The sequence below is a fragment of the Carassius auratus genome, chromosome 35, assembly GCF_003368295.1.
Source record: "Carassius auratus strain Wakin chromosome 35, ASM336829v1, whole genome shotgun sequence".
Classification (NCBI taxonomy): domain Eukaryota; kingdom Metazoa; phylum Chordata; class Actinopteri; order Cypriniformes; family Cyprinidae; genus Carassius; species Carassius auratus.
The window spans coordinates 19,518,545-19,538,544 of NC_039277.1; the positions used below are offsets into that span (position 1 = coordinate 19,518,545).

The 20,000-nt window shown below is 38.8% G+C and overlaps 1 protein-coding gene and 1 pseudogene across 1 annotated transcript; one reads left to right on the forward strand and one right to left on the reverse strand.

The window, feature by feature from the left end:
- Positions 1–575: 575 nt before the first annotated feature.
- LOC113054783 (vasodilator-stimulated phosphoprotein-like) lies at positions 576–13,107 on the reverse strand (annotated as a pseudogene).
- A 2,547-nt stretch (positions 13,108–15,654) lies between these two features.
- Positions 15,655–19,192, forward strand: LOC113053946 (putative transcription factor Ovo-like 1). Its single transcript, XM_026219102.1, has 3 exons — positions 15,655–16,244; positions 17,429–17,833; positions 18,633–19,192. The coding sequence occupies exons 1-3, from the start codon at positions 16,094–16,096 to the stop codon at positions 18,941–18,943; spliced, it is 867 nt and encodes a 288-aa protein (XP_026074887.1). The 5' UTR covers positions 15,655–16,093; the 3' UTR covers positions 18,944–19,192.
- Positions 19,193–20,000: the final 808 nt, after the last annotated feature.

Below are 20,000 nucleotides of genomic sequence, written 5' to 3' on the forward strand. Positions count from 1 at the left end.
CCTACTATAGAATTTATATAGATTTATATTTCTATAGATATATATTTCTATATTTTTTATATAAAATAAGCTTTTTCAAACAGTTAAAAACTTTAAGAATGTTATATATAAAAACTGTTTTATATCAATGTCAAAAAGAGATCTCTACCATGTTTGCTTTAAATTGATAGCTTAAATTAAAAATACTTTATATATTAATATTTACAAAAATGTATACATATAATCTTAAAATTTAAACTTTTTAAATAAAAATACACTTTTTAAAATAGTTAAACCTAACAAAAATGTTAAAATGTATTTGGTTCACATCAGTGCCAGAATATTTAATCTCTTATTAATATCTTTGCTTTGGATTGATCAGATTTTTTATTTTTATTATACTCTTTAATTAATAACACACTTTTAAGTGGGTAAAGGTAAAAACATCAACATTTTGCTTTGGATTCATCATAATATATATGTGTGTGTGTAATTTTATCTCTTTTTAAAATATTTTGCCTTACCTTGGAAGTAATTGAGTTATACAATCTCACAACATTTAATATTTCATCTATATATACACAATGATATTTCCATCCTGGTATCCTGGATCAGTCCCTGTGGTTTTATTAGTGAAACAAGCACACGCCGCACAGAAGAACTCACAACACACACACTCTGGACTCTCAGGATGCTGTTACCATGGCAATGCTAATACAATGTAACACTACAGTACTGTTCTTGTGAATGACATACCAAATAAACACATATCAGCAGAGAGTTTGTTTGCTGCTGTTCCTCATAACATCTGTGCATCATCTTCAATCATATCAACTATCATGATTTCAATCTTTCAGATGCCATGGACCCCTAACAATCATCATCCTGGTGCAAGGGGCCCATTCTAACATTTAAAAGGCAGCTAAATTAAAATAAAAATTATATTGTGAAAAAAGGAGATCTGGAAGCATGTGTCTGTGTCTGTGGTCCTGATCCGCAGCTAGGCCGCTCTGATCTTCTGCAGCTCCTCCAGCAGAACTGTGGAGGAAACACAAGAGTCAGCGTCACAGGAACTCACTGTGTTTCTGAGCAGAAGAGAGAGAGAGAGAGAGAGAGAGAGAGAGAGAGAGCACACGACTGACCGCTGATGATCTCCTCCTTCACCTTCTGCAGCTCACTGCGCATCTCCTCCAGGATCTCCTGCGGTCACACACGTGCTGTTTAGACCAGGTGTGTGTGTGTGTGAGTGTGTGTGTGTATGTGTGTGTGTGTGTGTGTGAGAGTGTGTGTGTGAGAGTGTGTGTGTGAGAGTGTGAGTGTGTGTGTGTGTGTGTGTGAGGCGCAGCTGCTGACCTGTTTGAGTTTCTCCATGTCTGTGGTGTCTCCTGTGCTGCTGCCGGGTCTCGTCCTGCACACACACACACACACACACACACACACACACACACACACACACAGATGTTCATCACACAGATGCTCAGAAGAACACACACCGAACAGGAGTGGGACGTTACCTGCTCAACGGAGCCGCGGTCGCAGGAGACACCGGGCTCTTGTCCTGACTCTTACACGCTGAGTTCACCCTGTTATCAACCAGCACAACTACAACTCTTAATAACAGGGTTGTTTACTGACAAACAGATGAAATATATATTAGAAAAACTAACAAATAATGTAAGATGTTGCTTTGGCTAGTAATTAAAATAAGTTTAAGTACTGAAATTACTGAATACAATATAACCAAAACTGATTTTTATTTTTTTTAACTGGATTTTGTTGACTGAAACTAAAACTATAAAAACATTTTTGGTTAACTGAAAACAATCAATAAATTGGTTAACACTAATAATGTCTGTCTGAAGCACTGCAGGTCGATTACCGTGACACAGACGACGGTTTCTCCCACGGCTTCTTCACCACGTCTGGTTTATCTGAACGAGACACAAGAAGAGCGTCTGAGTCACGACGTTTGACTGAAAACAGGAAGTGAAGAGAGATGATGAAGAGATTCGACTCTCACCTGCAGCTCTGGAGTCATCAGCCTGAGAACACACACACACACACACAGAGAGAGAGAGAGAGATCAGATGGAGTGTCTCACACACACACACACACACACACACAGAGAGAGAGAGAGATCAGATGAACTGTCACTCACACACACACACACACACACACACAGAGAGAGAGAGATCAGATGGAGTGTCTCACACACACACACACACACACAGAGAGAGAGAGAGATCAGATGGAGTGTCTCACACACACACACACACACACAGAGAGAGAGAGAGATCAGATGGAGTGTCTCACACACACACACACACACACACAACACACAGAGAGAGGAGAGAGATCAGATGGAGTGTCTCACACACACACACACACACACACACAGAGAGAGAGAGAGATCAGATGGAGTGTCTCACACACACACACAGAGAGAGAGAGAGAGAGATCAGATGGAGTGTCTCACACACACACACACACACACACACAGAGAGAGAGAGAGAGATCAGATGGAGTGTCACACACACACACACACACACACACAGAGGAGAGAGAGATCAGATGGAGTGTCTCACACACACACACACACACACACACAGAGAGAGAGAGAGAGATCAGATGGAGTGTCTCACACACACACACACACACACAGAGAGAGAGAGAGAGATCAGATGGAGTGTCTCACACACACACACACACACACACAGAGAGAGAGAGAGATCAGATGGAGTGTCTCACACACACACACACACACACACACACACACACACAGAGAGAGAGAGAGATCAGATGAACTGTCACACACACACACATACACACACACAAATACACACACACACACTCACGCTGCTGGTTTCTTCTTTCTTGACGGCTGGAGCGTCAGCAGCTTTTTTTCTGTAACACACAGATGAAGCTGGAGCTGAAGAGCTGCTGTATTCACACTAAAGCCGCGCTTCCACCGCAGGAACTTTCCCCAGGAACTAGGGACTTTGGCCTGGTACTCGGTGTGTTTCCACCGCAGGAACCAGGAACTAAATAAAGTTCCGGGTAAATAAATGCCCTCAGAAAGTCCCTGCTGTAGAGGTGGAACTATTTCAGAGTTCCGGAACTATCGGGGGCGGGGCTTGGGCGCTAAACATTCTGATTGGTTGAGTTAAACCACCATTTATTCGAATCATTTTCAAAATATTACTGTTATTGTGTCATGAAATGTAATTTTAAAAGTATTTCAGGCGAGAATGTAGTTGTTTAAAACTCAAATCTGTGGTTTATTTATAAAGACAGCGCCTATTTAAAAATGTGTTTGGCCGATCTCTGCGACGGTGAGCTCCACTCGATCAGCGGGAGATCAGGGATCATGTATCCGCCGAGAAGCAGCCTCTCCTGGGATAGACCTTCTGATGTGTGCCGCTGGTCTGATGTGTCTTTAGTGGTTAAACATAAAATATAATTCAGCTGCGGGGTAAATCTAACAGGTTTTCTTTGGTCTGTATTCAATTTATCTATATGTTCAAATTAAAATAAAAAAGGCAAGTCTATATATTATTTAGTTTCATTGTAATGGCTGTATATATACACATATCCCTGAACTAAGTACATTTCTGCAGCTGTTATTATGTTTAAATGAAAACTAAGTGAGGCAGTGGTATTTGATATCCTATTTCATTCTATTGTAATTATACAGAGAGGATAATAGCAGTAGCCATGGTCAGCTGACTGATGTTCTCAAGTGAGAAACGCGCTCAGACCTGCGTCACCAGTCTATCTGCCTAATCTTCCCGGTATTTTACACTGTGGTGGAAACACAGAAAGCAACAGGTCTGGGGGGAAAAAGTTCCTGGTACAAATGTTCCGGGTAATTTCGGTGGAAACGCAGCATAAATGACACAGGAAGTACTAGAGGAGACTCCTACACAGCCACTTCCTGTCTAAACGGATGGTTTCGGTCTACATTAATGTACATATGGTTATTAATGGAAGTATATATGTATATAGTTGTACTGCAGAGCACACATCATATGACTGTGCTGGAGTTAAACTGACCGGCGAGCGAGAATAGCACCCATTTCTCCCATCAGTCCTCCTCCTCCTCCTCCTCCTCCTCCTCCTCCTCCTCCTCCTCCACCTCCACCTCCTCCTCCTCCACCTGTGCTGGCACTCACTGCAGGAGCCGCTGCTCCACTGTCCTCCTGCACACACACACACACATATATAAATAACACTAAATATTTTACCAAATTGTAAAGCTCTTTTTAAGTCGTGCTGAGGCCCCGGGTTGAGAAGCGCTGGTCTAAGATCTCTTACAGCTGGTCATGTGATCAGGTCTGTAGCTGACAGCACTGAAGGACCGCCTACTCAGCTGTCAATCAAGAGCTCAGACATACATGCATCTGTCAGATGATCATGTGACTGACCTTGGCCACTTTGCGTAGTCTAGCTCCAGCAAGCGCCGCAGCCAGACCTCCATCACCTCCTCCTCCCCCTCCTCCTCCTGAGGGTGGGGGTGGGGGGGCCGGCGGGCCTCCTCCTGAAGGAGGTGGTGGTGGGGGGGAGGCGGGGGTCCTGGAGCGGGTGGAGGTCCAGGGGGAGGAGGAGGTGCAGAGGCGGGGCCAGGAGCGGGAGGAGGGCCAGGAGGCGGAGCCGGAGCAGCAGACGCCTGTCTCTCTCTCTCCTGTCTCTCTCTCTCCTGCTGCTCCTGTCTGAGGGGACACAAAAAACAGCACCTTTAATGAGAGCAACACGTGGGCGGGACTTGATTTTAGTCATCCACTGATTGGATGGTGAACAACAGGGATCGATGACATCAGATGAAGAGAACATCTCGTTTCCAAAAGTTGAAAAGTTGGATTTTTTTTTTTAAGAAGTCTGTTCTGCTCACCAAGGCTGCATTAATTTGATAAAAAAGGCAGTAAAAATTTTGAAATATTATTGTAATGTAAAACATCTGTTTTCTGTGTGAATCTGTGTTAAAGTGTAATGTATTTCTGTGATGCTCCGCTGTATTTTCAGCATCATTCCTCCAGTCTTCAGTGTCACATGATCTTCAGAAATCAGAATAATATGATGATTTACTGCTCAAGACACATTTCTGATTATTATCAGTGTTGAACACAGTTGTGCTGCTCAATATCTCTGTGGAAACTGTGACACATTTAATTTTTCAGGATTCACAGATGAACAGAAAGTTCACACATAGACAAACTTTGATTTGTCCAGAATAAGTGAAGTAAATCAGGGTTGATTTTCATGTCATGAGGATGATAATGATGATGATGATGGTCGTACCTCCTCTTCTGCTCTATCTCCTCAGCGCTCGGGCCGTTCGGAGGCGGTCGAGGAGGAGGAGGACACGCAGCTGTAAAGACAAAGCAAAAACTCTAAACACACAGCTGTTTTTACACATTTTAAGGCGAGACGCTACAGGAGAACTAGTGTGTTTTCATGCACTGCTCAGTTTTTTGCTCCATACTGTGGAAAGAAAAACATCCCAAATACACATTTAAGAGTTTCTTTTATAACACTTTATCTATTTGCATCTGCAGATTTCCATTCAAATCCATATCTTTAGAGTTTTTTCTCTAACACACACCAGATTTGTTCCTCTCGATATTCTAGGTTTGTTCATATTTCATTCACACTTTATTCCTAAAAGCATGGTCTCCTGCTCCTTCAGAGCTCTCACCGGCGTCTCCGCTGAGCAGGTCCAGAGCGTGCATCATGCCGCTGGCGAACTGAGCCGCGTCCTCTTTACTGCCGAAGTTCAGACCCCAGACCTGCCGTGCGTCCCGCCACTGATGGAACGTAGGAGTGGCCTGGTTATACTTGATCCCTCGGACCAGAGGACAGTTAATGACCACCTGAGGAGACACACGGATGACGGACGGGATCAGATCTTCATCACACACACACACACACACAGGTTTGAATGGTCTAAGTCAGAGTTACCTGCTGATCGGCCTGTTGTTTGCGTCCCACCACCCTGAAGCTGTTGTTACTGGGGTTCTGGAAGATGTGAACCCTGCTGATGGCCTGAGCACCAGAACCGGCCGGTAACCAGCGCTTACTGCCGTCATCGTACAACATGACGGTGGCCCGCGCCTGACAGATGCTTTGTTCACTGCAAACACAACATGAAGATCAGACACTGAACAGAGACTTCAGTCTGCAAACCTGCAGCTGTGCTTCACGACTGAGGACGTCAGGTTACACACTGTGGAAAATCTTGACTTAAGATGCATTTACTGGAGATACACAATGGCATTGTTTTCTGAGAAACTGATCACTGAGTTTTAGAGACAGAAAAATCTACTTAATTTAAAGAAAAAACAAAATATTTTTTCTTACAACACTGTCTGATAAGACTTAAAACAACTAAAATATTTAAAAACCATCAAATAACACTTAAGACACTTAAAACTTTGATAACACTTAAGTACTCTTTAAAACTGTCTGATAACACTTAAAACAACTTGAAACATTTGAAAACTGTCAAATGACACTGAAAAAAACACTTAACACTTAAAACTGTCTGATAACACGTAGAGACACTTAAAACTTTGATAACACTTAAAAACTCTTTAAAACTATCTGATGGCACTTAAAACAACTTGAAAAGTTTAAAAACTGTCAAATGACACTGAAAAAAAGACTTAGAGATACTTAAAAATGTCTGACAATACTTAAAAATTCAAACAACTGTCTGATAACACTTAAAAACTTTAAAACAAGTGTCTGATAACACTTAAAAACTCTTAAACAACTGTCTGATAACACTTAAGAACTCTTAAACAACTGTCTGATGACACTTAAGAACTCTCAAACAACTGTCTGATAAAACTTAATAACTCTTAAAACTGTCAAATGACACTGAAAAAAAAACACTTAAAGACACTTAAAACTGTCTGACAACACTTAAAAACTCAAACAACTGTCTGATAGCACAAAAACTCTCAAACAACTGCCTGATAACACTTAAAAACTTTTAAACAACTGTTTGATAACACTTACAAAATTTTCAACAACTGTCTGATAACACTTAAAAACTCAAACAACTGTCTGATAACACTTAAGAACTTTTAAACAACTGTCTGATAACACTTAAGAACCTTTAAACAACTGTCTGATAACACTTAAGAACTTTTAAACAACTGCCTGATAACACAAAAACTCTCAAACAACTGCCTGATAACACTTAAAAACTCAAACAACTGCATGATAACACTTAAAAACTCTCAAACAACTGTCTGATAACACTTAAGAACTTTTAAACAACTGCCTGATAACACTTAAAAACTCTCAAACAACTGTCTGATAACACTTAGGAACTTTTAAACAACTGCCTGATAACACAAAAACTCTCAAACAACTGCCTGATAACACTTAAAAACTCAAACAACTGCCTGATAACACTTAAAAACTCTCAAACAACTGTCTGATAACACTTAAGAACTTTTAAACAACTGCCTGATAACACTTAAAAACTCTCAAACAACTGTCTGATAACACTTAAGAACTTTTAAACAACTGCCTGATAACACTTAAAAACTATCAAACAACTGTCTGGTAACACTTAAGAACTCTTAAACAACTGTCTGATAACACTTAAGAACTTTTAAACAACTGCCTGATAACACTTAAGAACTTTTAAACAACTGCCTGATAACACTTAAAAACTCTCAAACAACTGTCTGATAACACTTAAGAACTTTTAAACAACTGCCTGATAACACTTAAAAACTCTCAAACAACTGTCTGATGACACTTAAAAACTCTCAAACAACTGTCTGATAACACTTAAGAACTTTTAAACAACTGCCTGATAACACTTAAAAACTCTCAAACAACTGTCTGATAACACTTAAGAACTTTTAAACAACTGCCTGATAACACTTAAAAACTCTCAAACAACTGTCTGGTAACACTTAAGAACTCTTAAACAACTGTCTGATAACACTTAAGAACTTTTAAACAACTGCCTGATAACACTTAAGAACTTTTAAACAACTGCCTGATAACACTTAAAAACTCTCAAACAACTGTCTGATAACACTTAAGAACTTTTAAACAACTGTCTGGTAACACTTAAGAACTCTTAAACAACTGTCTGATAACACTTAAGAACTCTTAAACAACTGTCTGATAACACTTAAGAACTTTTAAACAACTGCCTGATAACACTTAAAAACTCTCAAACAACTGTCTGATAACACTTAAGAACTTTTAAACAACTGCCTGATAACACTTAAAAACTCTCAATCAACTGTCTGATGACACTTAAAAACTCTCAAACAACTGTCTGATAACACTTAAGAACTTTTAAACAAGTAACTGATGACACTTTAAACATTTTAAAACTGTCAAATGACACTGACAAAACACTTAAAGACAATTAAAACTGTCTGACAACACGTAAAAACTATAAAAAAAACGCCTGATAACACTTAAAGACAGTTAAAACTGAATTAAGATTTAAAAACTCTTAAACAACTGTCTGTTAACACTTAAAATTGTCTTATAACATGTAAATTTCAAACAGATGATGACACTTAAAGATACTTACAACTCTGATAACACTTAAAACACCTAAAACTTACTGATAACATTTAAAAACTGTCTTATAAAACATAAAAACACTTGAACAATTAAAAGCGGTCTGATAACATATACAGATGCCTAGCAAAGGTCTGACAACAGCTAAACACTATCTGATAACACTTGAAACAGTCTGATAATATTTAAAAACACTTAAAACACATAAAACGGTCTGATTACTTAAAAATGCCAAGAAACTGTCTGATAACAGTTACAACTATCTGATAACACTTAAAAACACTTAAAAGCTGTATGGTACTATTTAAAACATTTTAAAGAGTTTGATAACACAAAATCACTTATCTGGTAAACTTTAAAACACTCAAGCACTGTCTGATAACTCTTAAAACATCTGCTGATTTAACTAAAATAATCTAATTTGATGAGACTGAGGTCCATAGTATGTTGTAAATTTGTATATATATATATATATATATATATATATATATATATATATATATATATATATATATATATATATATATATATATCTCAAATTTGATGAATTCTTTTCTCACTCAGACACAACAACTGCCAAAACTCTTTGTACGCACAGGCCAATTTACACATGCTTACATACTGTTTTCAAAACTGTTCAAAACAATACCATAATACAAAACTTAATAAGACAGCAATTTGCTACATTTCTACAGTAATATTTGAATTAAATATATTTTAAATCTTAAAATTAAATGCTATAAAACAACTGGACAATTAGTAGATGAGCATTACTATTATATCTGTATCAGTGGATGGTGTGGACACAAAATCCTTGTTTTTTGTAATTACTTTTTTAGTGCAAAAAAATAAAAATAAATAAACGCCATAAAATATTGATGAATTCTGCGTCATGTCTGATTCATTCCAGTAACATATATTGCAGTGAATTATAAACAGAGATGTGTCCTTGTTTTCCACAAGAAATCATTGTATAATACTACATGTTGCTAGTGTTTTAGCTCATTGTTTTGTGGGTGAAAAGTGTGTTTGTCGGCTGTCAACCTTTGCTAGTTTTCTGGAAGAATGAGTTGATTTGAGACCTGAAGAAAGTGTTCTGGTAGTTGTAGTGGCTTTTGGATGTGAAATGAACTGCTTTGCCAAGCTGAACGTTGGTTAGGAAAACTGTGTGAAGAGTTTTGCAAAAGTGAGCTAAGTATTGAGAAATGTGTCCTAGCGTCTGTAAAAAACTGTAATGTCATCCATGTAAAAACCTGAGCAAATGTTTGTGATGTTGAGTATGTTATTGAGTAAACAGTTTTGTAACTGCAAAGGCCAAAAAGATTAAATAAAACTCTAAATGAATATCATGTTACAGTACACTCAAATACTGAACGTTGTGCAACTGCTAGTGTTTAGCATTTTGCAGTGAAAATGTGTTTAAGTGAAAGAGAATGTGTTTAGAGTTTTGCATGAGATTTGCAAATAGAGCCTAACACTGCTCAAACGTGTTTGAGGTTTAGCAGAAAGAGTGCTTTATTCCACTGATGGGTTTAAGCTAGTGAGAATTTGGTTCAGAGATTGGGGTTTAAGAGATCAACCGTACAGCATCTGATGAAAACATGAAGCTGGTCATCAAAAGACAAGAGACACACCTGATCACACAAGCTTCAAACACACAGATGCTCTCACACACGCCGCTCATGTGCAGCAGTGTGTGTGTGTGTGTGAGAGGATGTGGGAAACCTAGTCTGTCCTCCTCTGCAACACTCTCAGTTAAACGATGTGATACTATACTTGACTTCCGCTCAGATACGACAGCTCCACCTCTGATCAGAGCCGCTAACAATCAACCGCGCCGAAAACACCACAAATCACATCTGCATCTGACTGAGAGTCATCCTATCATGTGGTCACTGCACGTCCACCAAACACAGGCTTTAAATGTGTTGAGAAGAGGAAGAGAGAGTAATAAGAAGAGCAGAAGTCATTAAGACGGGTCATTAACCTGAGAAGATGGATCACACATCACTAACAGATAACAGCAAACGCCCTGCAAGAGATGAACCTAACCCTAACAGTGTGATCGGCTCTTTAATAATGTTCTTGAAACCTTAGCACAAAACATCATTCACCGAATATTTTGTTCTGGAAACTTTTGGTTATTGCTGTTATGTTATTGTTTCAGAATGTTGCATTCGTTACAAGAATATTTTCTGTTAGCTGGGTAGATACTTCCTTCCTTCGTTGGGTTTTTGTGCCCCAGATTATTTATTAAAGTTTATGCAAACACAACGCTGCGTTCATGAGTATTTCTGTCTGAGAGAAGCGTCTGATGACCGACTGTGAACCTCACGCTCATTTTCAAACGTAAAAACGCCAAAAATACATTGTATGGGTCAAAATTAATTATTTTATGCCAAAAATCATTAGGATATTAAGGAAAGATTGGGTTCATTTTGGTAAATTTCCTACTGTAAATATATCAAAACGTAATGTTTGATTAGTAATATGCATTGCTAAGAACTTCATTTGAACAACTTTAAAAATGATTTCCTCAATATTTAGATGTTTTCACTCCCTCAGATTCCAGATTATCAAATATTGTCCTCCGAACAAACCAGACATCACTGGAGAGATGATTTATTCAGCTTCAGATGATGCATACATCTCAATTTCTGAAAATTAACCCTTATGACTTCTTTTGTGCTCCAGGGTTACATTAATCTATTTACCAATAAGAAGTTTTTGGAAATCAGGACATCCACAAAAGGAGGTTTTGTCAGGTTTAACTCATTTCTAGGTGCACATTTATGTTATAAAAACATTGTGGGAACATTCTTTTGAAAGGATAAAATGTCCAGGTTTTGTGTCCTGATTAGAGTTACTTCTTAAACAGTTACAGAAGTGTTCTGCACAACATTCCACTAACTTTATTTTGACCCAAAATATGTTATTTGAATGTTGATTTGTAATTTTCTGTCTAGATTTCTTGTTGTGATTAGAACGTTACTTAAAAGTTACTAAAAAAGCATTTCTTACAACATGTATCAAGCAGAAATAACAACATTCCAAGAATGTTGATCTCAGAAAATGCTTTGTTGTTACATTTATATCATGTTCTTGCAAGTGCGTGCGTGTGTGTGTGTGTGTATGTGCGTGCATGAGCGTGAGTGTGTGTGTGTGCGCGTGCGTGTGTGTGTGTGTGAATATGTGCGTGCATGCATGTGTGTGTGTATGTGTGTGTGCATGTCTGTGCGTGCGTGCGTGCATGCATGTGTGTGTGTGTGTGTGTGTGTGAGTATGTGCGTGCGTGCGTGCATGCATGTGTGTGTGTGTGTGAGTATGTGCGTGCATGCATGTGTGTGTGTTTGTGTGTGTGTGTGAGTATGTGCGTGCATGCATGTGTGTGTGTGTGTGTGTGAGTATGTGCGTGCATGCATGTGTGTGTGTTTGTGTGTGTGTGTGAGTATGTGCGTGCGTGCGTGCATGCATGTGTGTGTGTGTGTGAGTATGTGCGTGCATGCATGTGTGTGTGTTTGTGTGTGTGTGTGAGTATGTGCGTGCGTGCGTGCATGCATGTGTGTGTGTTTGTGTGTGTGTGTGAGTATGTGCGTGCGTGCGTGCATGCATGTGTGTGTGTGTGTGAGTATGTGCGTGCATGCATGTGTGTGTGTTTGTGTGTGTGTGTGAGTATGTGCGTGCGTGCGTGCATGCATGTGTGTGTGTTTGTGTGTGTGTGTGAGTATGTGCGTGCATGCATGTGTGTGTGTGTGTGTGTGTGTGTGCGTGTCTGTGAGTATGTGCGTGCATGCATGTGTGTGTGTGTGTGTGTGTGTGTGTGTGTATGTGCGTGCATGCCTGTGTGTGTGTGTGTGTGTGTGCATGTAGATGGTAAACTAGCAGGAAGATCAGAGTTAACTGGTTCACCGAGGGTGAGTTTGCTGCTTCACTTCCTCAATGGTGCAGAATGAAGCAGGAAGCAGATGAAAGTCAAAGTGTGTCAGAAATGAAATGATTCTTGATCATTCAGATGAACTCAGTCACAGAGCAGAAAGTTAATCCACCTTGGATCACTAAAATACAGATTTATATAAGACTTATAAGTTATATTTCTGGGTGCTGATGGGACTGAGCAAACTCCTCATGATTCTGATGATGATGAACTGAACCTCTGACCTGAGCTGACCGATGCTGTTCTGAGGAGATCACCAGTGTCTCGCATTAATGTGAAAACACTGAACATCAGCACTCGAGTTTAGATCAGAGTTAGAAACATCTCAAAAAGATTCTTCTGTAGTTCAGAAATACAGTTCAGATGCTGACCGACTCGATAACAGCTCATATTTACACATCAGTCATCAGGAATATTTAATCAAACTCACGGGGAGTTTCTGAAACACAATTCGAGAGGAATTATCGGAGTTTTGACTCACCTCATGACTGATGGAGATCGATCACGCGCTGAGAGAGAAACTCAACATCCGCTCAACATCAGACAGTTTCCTGGTTTAAAAAGAGGGAAACACGATCAAACACACACACACACACACACACACACACACACACACGAGCGAGCTTCATCTGAGAAGAAAACACGAGGACTGATCTGACTGACAAGAGTGAAGAACATCTCCAGAGGATCAGTCCTGCTGCTGATGACACACACGCACGCGCACACACACACACACAGACATACACCGATTTTTTATTTAGAATATATATATATATATATATATATATTTAAGAGAACTGGGAACTTTCCATCTTATCATTTTTCAAAGGAGCGTTATTTTTTATGTTCTCTGAAAGTTCTGACACAAGTGGAAACTTTTCAAAAACATTAGACACAAACTTTGAGAGAAGCTTTCCAGAACTATCTCTGTATTAACAATCATTGAAGACATCATCTGTATCTCTGTCTCTCTATTAGTCTTCAAAGCTCTTTGCTGACCTCTTGTGGAAACACGTGCCAGCTCTTCTGTTTTTAATGAGAGTTTGTTATAGTATTGTTATAATTTTATTTGAACTTATGCAGTTTCTCTTATTTACAGCAGTCAAACAAACTACTCTGCTTAAAAAAAAAGAGTTCAATTCCTTTGTTTTTATTTCCTTTGTCATGCCTTAACAAAAGCGACTGGTCAAATGAAGTCAGATGTACATTTGTACAGGTGACTCGAGGTTCACTGGTATTGAAATGATTCACACAAACACATACAATCAAACAAAAACCGGACAAAATAAAGTAGAGATAAAGTATAGAATGTGAACTGATTTGTATACAAATAAAACATGCCTGAAAAAACAGCAGGGAAGCGCAGCAGGCGGAGAACAGATGTGGGCGTGTCTTCTGCTCGGCTGCTTTGCATACGGTGACGTCACAGCGCTGACTCCCTACCAGACTGAACTGGATTCTATAATTAAAAAAGCGTTAGAATTGAATGCAAAGATGGTTGTGTTTAATGACAGTTTCACGGTTCATTATACTCCGTGTGACTTTATGCATTAATAAAACACATGAAAACATGTTTTAAAAGCGATAGATAGATCATCCAAAAATACAAATAAAAATCCTGTCATCATGTAGCCACTCTCAAATGATCAAAAGCCTGTATGATTTTATTTCTTCAAATGAACACAAAATATATTTTTAATAATGTATACCCAAACAGTTGATGGTAGCCATTGACTTTCATTTTCTATACTATGGAAGTCAATGGCTACCACCAGCTGTTACCAACATTCTTCAAATGATCTTCATTTGTGTTCAACAGAAGAAACAAACTCACAGAGGCCTGCTAGTTAAATAACTGAAGCAATCAGTGTGAGGTCCAATCTATGATTGTAAAGGCAGAAACATTAAACAGGTGTTGGAGCAGTGTGGAGGTCTGTCTGTGTCAGCGGGTGTGGTTCACATTACAAACAGAGACATTTCCCAGTCAAACACGGTGTCCTTCTTCATGTCCGAGCAGGCCAGCGCTCACAGAAACATGCAAATGAGTGTGTGTGGTGCGGTGTGGACTGTTTGAAGTGTGTCTCCTGTCAGCTGTATACGGTGCTCTCTCTCTCTCTCTCTCTCTCTCTCTCTCTCTCTCCCCCTCTGTCTCTCTCCCTCTCTCTCTCAGATTTGCATACAGTTACAGTGAGTGTGTGGATGACGGTATCTAGTGTACCTGGGTGTCCTTCAGGAGCAGAACATCAAACATCACAAATATATATAATCTATAATATCTATATAAATCACACATAATGACACAGTGACGCACAAGGCTTTATTTGCTGTAGTCAATCAGTCTTATTGTTGCATCACTGAGACACTATTGTTTTTAATTGTATATTATTTTATTTCAAATAGCTATTGTATTTATTTTTAATATTGTCTTTTTTATTTTCCTTTTCCATTTTAATGTTATTTTATTTTTACTATAACTATTTAAGTTTTTTTTATTTCAGTTTTATATTTCAGTGCTTCAACTTAAACTTTAAGTTAGTTTTTTGAGATGTGTATATATATTTTTTTCAGTTTTAGTCATTTTAGTTCAACAACTTAGACTAAATGAATATGAGAAATGTTGCCAAATTAAATAAATGTAAAAATAATTATTATTCAATATTACTATTTGTTTAATTATTTTTTTTATTTCAGTTTAGTTTTAACATATTTCCAGTTATTAATTGTAGTCATTTAGCTTGGTTTTTAAATGTCTATAAAGTTAATATTCATTTTTATTTCAGTTTTAACCGTAGTTATTTTAGTACATCAGTTTAAAATAAGGCACGTTGTCTTGGTAAATAGCTTAAATATAACGTTTAAATAGTTTTTTGATATGAGCGTTAGCATTTATTCAGCATTATTTTCAGATAATGTCAGTTTTTGTGTTATTTTTTATGACAGCTTTTATTTTCCAGTTTATTGCTTCAACTTAAACTCAGTTCAGTGTTTAAGTGTCTATGCAGGATTTCATTTCAGTTTTAGTTGCAGTCATTTTTTTAGCAACTCAAGTTGAAATAAATGAAAATGAGAAATGTGATGTTTTTATGTTTAGTTAACTCTTAAAGCCCTGCTGCGATGCAAATGCGTCCGTCTCTATCCAGCAGCTGATCTGCACTGTTGTTCTCCCTCGGTGATGTGCTTAGACGGACAGGTAACTGATGGCGAATCTTTTGAGGTGTGCAGAAGAAAAGCACACCTGTCAGGACTGGAGAAAGCCATTCAAGCCCTTGGACCGGGAGGTTAACAGATAGTCAACAGTAAAGCAGCACATTTGAATTGCCTTTGTCCCAGGTTAGGTGACATAAACCTGACAGACAATCAACTGGAACGTGAAATAAAAGCAACATTTTCCTAGCAGTGCTGAGCTTGCTGTGCCCTTCAGCCCCGCGCGCCGGAGGACCATTTGCATGGCAGGTCCAGTTAAATGAGGAGCCCAGATTCTCTCTACCTGCCATGCAAACCAGCGGAGCAGCAGTTAAAGCAGCCTCTCTCCAGAGATATGGAAATCATCCGCTCTCAGATTGACTCTCTAGACACTGAGCTGTAAAGCAGAGCTGTGTGTCCGTCCGAGCCGGTCTGAAGATGCCTCGCTCGTTCCTGGTCAAGAGGAAGCAGTCGGCCTGCGCTGGATGGCAGTGGAAGGAGCCGGAGCCGGAGCTGGAGCCGGAGCCGGAGCCGGAGCTGGAGCCGGAGCCGGAGCTGGAGCCGGAGCCCTGCTTCAGTCCTCACACAGGTATCCACATCTGAGAATAATGACAAAAATCTTCATCTGTTCTCCTCGCGGCGGCCGAACCTGACTGGACTTCTTCTGCGTTCACTGTCCACTCAGTGAAAGCCAATGCGGTCCAATGTGGTTTGGTTGCAGGGTTGGGTTTATTGAGATTTCGATTCACATGCTTGAAATTCGATTCATTTTGATTCATCTATCAGACACAGTCAAAGAAATCTCTCGAGAGCAATGCTGTCAAATACAACAAACCCTGTCAGTCCGTATACACTACTCTATTTTATCCGTTTATTTTTGCTTAATAAAAATTTACATAAGAACTTTTTAGTTACACTGCAATTTTATCATTGAAATGAAATAATTATTCTATTTTAATCTTAAAAGAAACATTGTGTTTTATGTTTAATTCTAGTTTAATAATTTGATTATTAGACTACTCACTATTTGTCTACAATATTCAATGTTAGTGATAAAATACACAATAATAAAATGTACCTTAGTTTGTTGTTGAAATATTAACAGTTAAACAGTGGATAACTTGTTTTCATGATTTATTCAAACATGCATAAATATCAATGTTCAGTAAAATATCATGAATATATGTGTATCATAATGTTCTTGTCCGGAGTTATTGAGTGTTTCCTGAGGGGAATGTGAGGTTACTGTTCGATCACATGATTCATGATTGATTCCAAGAATTTGCAGAATGCTGTCTTTATGTCAATATTTCAGAAAACCCAAAGTGTGCTGAGATTTCTCTGGACTCTTACTGGACGAGAGTTATTGTCTCCTATAAGTGCTTTATTTCTCCTGATCTGGAAATCCTTTATTAAACATGATTCTAGAGCTTCAGATGACAGTCTGTCGCTGGGCTTTATTTGATCAGAACAAAGACTTTCAATCAAGAGTTGTTGACAAACGTTTAGGAAACGATTGGGATTCGTTCTTTCATTCATTAAAGAAATTTACTTCTTTTTTATGATTTATTTAAACATTTTAGAAACAAAGAAGCGTTAGAAAGGGATATGTGTCAGAGCGAAATATATAATAGCAGAGAAAGAGATTCATTTCTTAATCCAAAATTATTATCATCTTTTACTACTGGTTTATTTTTGGGTTCTGGCTTTATTTTGTATGGGATTGTTGCAAAAAAAAAAAAACCCTAGGGGAAACAGATGTCAGTGTGTAACTGTGTAATGTGTGTGTTTCAGCGTCTGTCCAGACTCCCAGCGCTGGTCTGGAGTCAGTGTGTGAGCACAAACACACAGCTCTTCCTCATCCTCCTCCTCATCCTCCTCCTCATCCTCCTGCGCTGGCCTCGGCTCCGCTCAACAAGGTGAAGCTCCTGCAGATCCTCAGGGTCTGGTCCTGGATCTCCAGGAAGCTCATGTGTGTCTCGCTCTGCTTCCAGGCGCGTGAATCCAGCGGCTCGTCAGAGTTCCTGTGCTCCGTGTGTCATAAAGTGTTTCCTCTGCAGCGCATGCTGACGCGTCACCTCAAGTGCCACAGTATGATCAAGAGACACCCCTGCAGGTTCTGCGGGAAGGGCTTCAACGACACCTTCGACCTGAAGAGACACATGAGAACACACACCGGTGAGATCACACCCAGATGAAATAAAATATCAAAAACTAGCTAGTTGCCAAACATTTTCTTGATGTACTAAAAGAATTAAAACTAAAATACACAAAAAAAATATATATTTTCAGCATCATTCCTCCAGTCTTCAGTGTCACGTGATCTTCAGAAATCAGAATAATATGATGATTTACTGCTCAAGAAACATTTCTGATTATTATCAGTGTTGAACACAGTTGTGCTGAAAAAGTAGCTATATTGTGGCTCTTGTTCAGAGTATGAATATAAGAATATATTTTCTGGAACATATTTTTTTCTTTGTGTCTATCAAAATAGTACAAGAACAGGCTAATTCAATATATGTGATATCTCAAATAAGGGTTAGCACAAATGTAATCTAAATGCAATCCAAAAGTAATCAGATTATGTTACCAAAAAAGTGTAATCTAATATATATATTAACCAAAAGTTTAAACAGTTAAAGGTGCAACAAGTGATTTCTGAGAAAAGCTGTTAATATTTAAAATCATCAAAACAAACACGCCCCTAACTACTAGGACCACACCCCTATCTTGATAGCCCCGCCCCTAAATTAACGAACCCTGTACAGCACAGGCACCTCCCCCGTCATGAGTAGACACGCCCCTTACTGCTGATTGGCTAGGAGTATACTGCGCGTGCACACTGCTGTACTAACCCTGATTTGAATGAACAGTAAGCAGACACTCTCTTTCAAACGTGTCCCTCTCTCTCTCTCTCTCTGTGTGTGTGTGTGTGTGTGTGTGTGTGTGTGTGTGTGTGTGTGTGTGTGTGCAGGCATCCGTCCGTACCGCTGTGATCTGTGTGAGAAGGCCTTCACGCAGCGCTGCTCTCTGGAGTCTCACCTGCGGAAGATCCACGGCGTACGACAGCAGTACGCTTACCGTCAGCGGCGCTCCAAGATCTTCGTGTGTGAGGACTGTGGCTTCACCTCCAGCCGACCGGACGAGTACTTCCTCCACGTCAGACAGCAGCACCCGAGCAGCCCGGCCCTGCGCCGTTATTACCGTAAACACATGCTGGAGAGCCCCTCGCAGCACAGCATCGCCCCCTTCATGCTGTACCCCGCTGCAGGACTCTACATGTGAAGCACTACACTACATGCACACTACGCACAGGATACTTCATATCTTCATTTCTCAGCATCTCCAGTAAATTATTCTTGATTTAAGGATGTTTAGATATTTGCACTAGAAAACAAGACACAGATACTGAGGAAGAGATGCTTTTTTTAGCAGTTCATGCATTTAACACTTTCTGCTCTGATTTACAAACTTTTAAGGCTTTAAATTGTGGAAGGGTGAATTCCGATGTTTTAAGACCCGTAGAAACCTAAACACGCAACATTATCGTCATTATTTTGCCACTTGAGGAATACAACATGCAGCAGAGATGACAACAATGTAACAATCTTCTGTTGTGAATATATCATTTTACATAATGTGTGCTATTCCACATACTATTTTTCTACAATATTCTGTTCAACTGTTTTCAGAATAAATTCAAATAAATCTTTCTTAAATTTTTGAATACCACTCATTTAGTTTATTCTTTGAATAGTGTATTGTATAATTTTCCTACTAGGGACAATAAAGTATATTTCATAATGCATTTTTATCTAAACAATTTATGAATATATTATAATATATGTAAATCTTATTATTTGATGTGAGCAGCTATTTAACAGTTTGAAGACATTTTAAGACACTTTCAATGCCTTAAAAAAGAGTCATTATAAAAAGACAGTAAGGAATACAGCATTATACAAGTCACAAAAGACAATTGCTACAGAAAATACATTTTTAAATATATTTTTAATTTTAATAAATGAGAGCATGAATCTCACACGTTACATAAAATATTGATCATTTAAATTAATATAAAATATTTCCACATAATATCTCTAAATGATATCTATATTTATTCCATGAAGGTAAATGTAAATTTACAGTCAGCAAATCCATGGCTTGGGATTCACCACTAGGGGGAGTACTGCACCATGTTCACCATCAGAAACTCAACCTGAAACTGACAGCTGATCATCAGAAGCCACACCCACTCTATCTAGATGACAAAAGCCACGCCCACTCAATAGAACATAGGCCACACCCACTCAATTAAGAGGACAGAAACCACACCCACTCC